The sequence below is a fragment of the Triticum dicoccoides genome, chromosome 4A, assembly GCF_002162155.2.
Source record: "Triticum dicoccoides isolate Atlit2015 ecotype Zavitan chromosome 4A, WEW_v2.0, whole genome shotgun sequence".
NCBI classification, from domain to species: domain Eukaryota; kingdom Viridiplantae; phylum Streptophyta; class Magnoliopsida; order Poales; family Poaceae; genus Triticum; species Triticum dicoccoides.
In genome coordinates, this window is record NC_041386.1 from 37538748 (window position 1) to 37541437 (window position 2690).

General features: G+C 47.9%; 1 protein-coding gene across 1 annotated transcript; it reads left to right on the forward strand.

Annotated features, from left to right (window-relative positions):
- Positions 1-338: 338 nt before the first annotated feature.
- LOC119284817 lies at positions 339-2472 on the forward strand. Its single transcript, XM_037563981.1, has 4 exons — positions 339-628; positions 1264-1489; positions 1722-1806; positions 1900-2472. Exons 1-4 carry the CDS (start codon positions 381-383, stop codon positions 2214-2216), a joined length of 876 nt encoding a protein of 291 aa, XP_037419878.1. The 5' UTR covers positions 339-380; the 3' UTR covers positions 2217-2472.
- The last annotated feature ends 218 nt before the right edge of the window (positions 2473-2690 follow it).

Genomic DNA, 2690 nt, shown 5'->3' on the forward strand with positions numbered 1-2690 from the left:
TGTAAAAAAGACTTATATTTAGAAACAGTGTGAGTAGTAAAAAAATGTGTGCTCCAGTTTGGCCCGGTGATTTTGGCCTGTTTAATCGCGGAGATAAGCGGCGTGATTCCCTACGCAACTTAACTGCCCGCCGCGTATCAGCAAAAGGATTACACCCGTGTTGCGCAAGGACTCAACGTGGACGCCCCCCTCGTGCGCCGCGCCCCACCCCACCATCCGTCCGTTCCAGGACCAACGGCCAAGATCCCGCGGCGCCCCCCTAATCTGAAGCGACCTTCCCCAACCCTCCGCGGCTATTAAATACCCGGTCGCCGCCATTCTCCCCGGGCTTTGATCGATCGAGTCGATTCTCGCGCAGAGCTTGAGAGAGATCGGAGGCGATGGGAGGCGGCAGCATGGGGATCCGCGCGGCCGCCAGGGCCGCCTTCATCGGCGGCTACCGCTCCGCCTCGAACGCCCGCCGCTCCGCCCTGCCCTCCTCCTCCGCCGCCGCGGCCGACACCCGCCCCGTCTCCACGGCCACCACCTTCGACGACTGGTACATCCCCGACCGCGAGGTGTTCGGCCCCGTGCCCTCCCACGAGGAGGCCATGGCCGCCACCCTCGACCTCAGGGACGCCTTCGAGATGTGCGCATCCCTAAACTATACTAATTACTTGCCACATCTCCTTCTTGCTTCCTTTGTTTTACCAGATTAATTACTTGCCAAACTGGTGATAGTTTGATAGATATGGTTCATGTCCATGAAGTTTTAGTTGCAAACTGATGCGATTGCACGTCTGGTTGTTATGCAGTGACAGAGCCCTACATAGTGGCTGACTCTGTTCTGTTCTTCTTTTTCAGTAGATTGTTCTTATCTGCTGTCCGGTGTAAGACAAAATTGGTATCAGGAGCGTTCAGCATTTTCTGATAGATTCAAGATTTTTTTTAATTTAGGCACCCTTCATGTTTATCTGTGATGTTCCTGTCCCCAATTGCTCGTTTGCTGGGATCGTGCCATCAGAATTTTGATTCACAGAAAATCACGCCGGTGCTTGTTTAGGATTTCCATTGCATGTTCTGACAGGATTGCCTGATCCAAACCCTAAAAATATCTCACCGTGTCTGTCATGTAGAGTTGTTCTTCCAACCATGTCATATAATTCTGTATTCGATTAGTTTCCTTATGTGCCTTTTTCATATGTATGCCGCTTTGGGCCTTTTGGCTTGTGTGCCAGATGTTGTGTTTGCTAACAAACTGATGACTTGTGTTCATGCAACCAGTGCCAAGATTGATTCCCATGGTGGCCGCCTGGATATCTCCAAGACACATATCTCCCATGATGGCCTTGATGATCCCACAAAGGTTGCTCAGGAAACATTTCAGGATCATCTCCATTCAGAAGCATCTAAGCATGAAGAGAAGCATGACAGTTTATCCGTTGCCTCTGGATCCTCTGCACGTGTTATTGAAGCCTTCACCATGCTACACGAGAGTCCTGAAGCTCAGGTAATTAAGCTCCAACTTATACTGAAGGTGTCGGCAAGGTCACCCTAATGATGTGTTGTGGAGTCATGATCTTTTCATTTCTTCCTGCTAGCATCAGAAGATAAGTTGATTTCATATATTGGCATAATGTCAGCCCTTTTTTTGTATTCATGCAACTTCAGTTGGCATTAAGTGCAAACAACTCAGAGTTGTTGTTTATTTACCTGAAGCATGGGTTCTATTTGGACTGCAGGATGTTGTTGCTTCGCTTGCTTCTGATAAGAATGTCTGGGAAGCTGTGATGAAGAACAAGAAACTTGTGGAGTTTTACAAGACAAGTAAGCGCCCAGCCATCATTTAGTACATCTAATTCAGTTAACCATTAGAAAAGTATAATAAATAACTTGGTTCATCTATCTTCCCGTTCTCAGACCTCAGCGAGTCATCCAGTGTCACTGACGAAGCTGAGCAGAGCGACGCCGAGAGCTCGCAGAGCAGCAATGGTGTCGTCTCGCCGGCAGATGCATTCAGTGATTACATTCAGATGATGAAGGCGTTCGTGTCGGAGATTGTGACGAATCTTTCGAGCATAATGCAGGACCTGGTGGCCACGTCAGACGAGGGCCAGAGCAAGGGGAGGTTGAAGACCCTGATCATCAACTCCAAGAAGGATTTCACAAATGGCCCGTCGTCCTTCGTGCTCCTGGCCATCGCGTCTATTCTGGTCGTTTTGCTCAAGCGTGCATAGTTCTAAATAAAACAAAGGAGCTGGCAGAGTGGTTGTTCTGAGTTTAGTTTCGTTTCAGCTTTTTGAGACAGACAGGATTTGATCTTCTTTTTCTACTTATTAGTTCATCAAATGGTCGATTCTACGCACTGTACAGGTCGACGTTAAGTCTTTTCAAGGGTTTATCTGGTGGCTGTGTGTTCACCTGGGGATGAACATGTTCTGCATGATGTTTAGCTGTTACTGCAACTTTATATGATGGAGTTTAGTTTTCTTTTGGACTGGTTTTAAGTTTAGCTGTTACTGCAACTTTATATGATCTCGTTCTGGTTTAGCCATGTTTCAAGATATTCTGGTTTAGCCACATGTACATATCTGTGCAGTGCTCCAGGGTTAGCCCGGGCTGGGCCGCCTGGGTCATGCAAATATGTGTTGGATTGGGCCTTCAAGTAGTTGGGCTGGGCCTTAAAACTAGTAGTAGAAACAAATTTTACA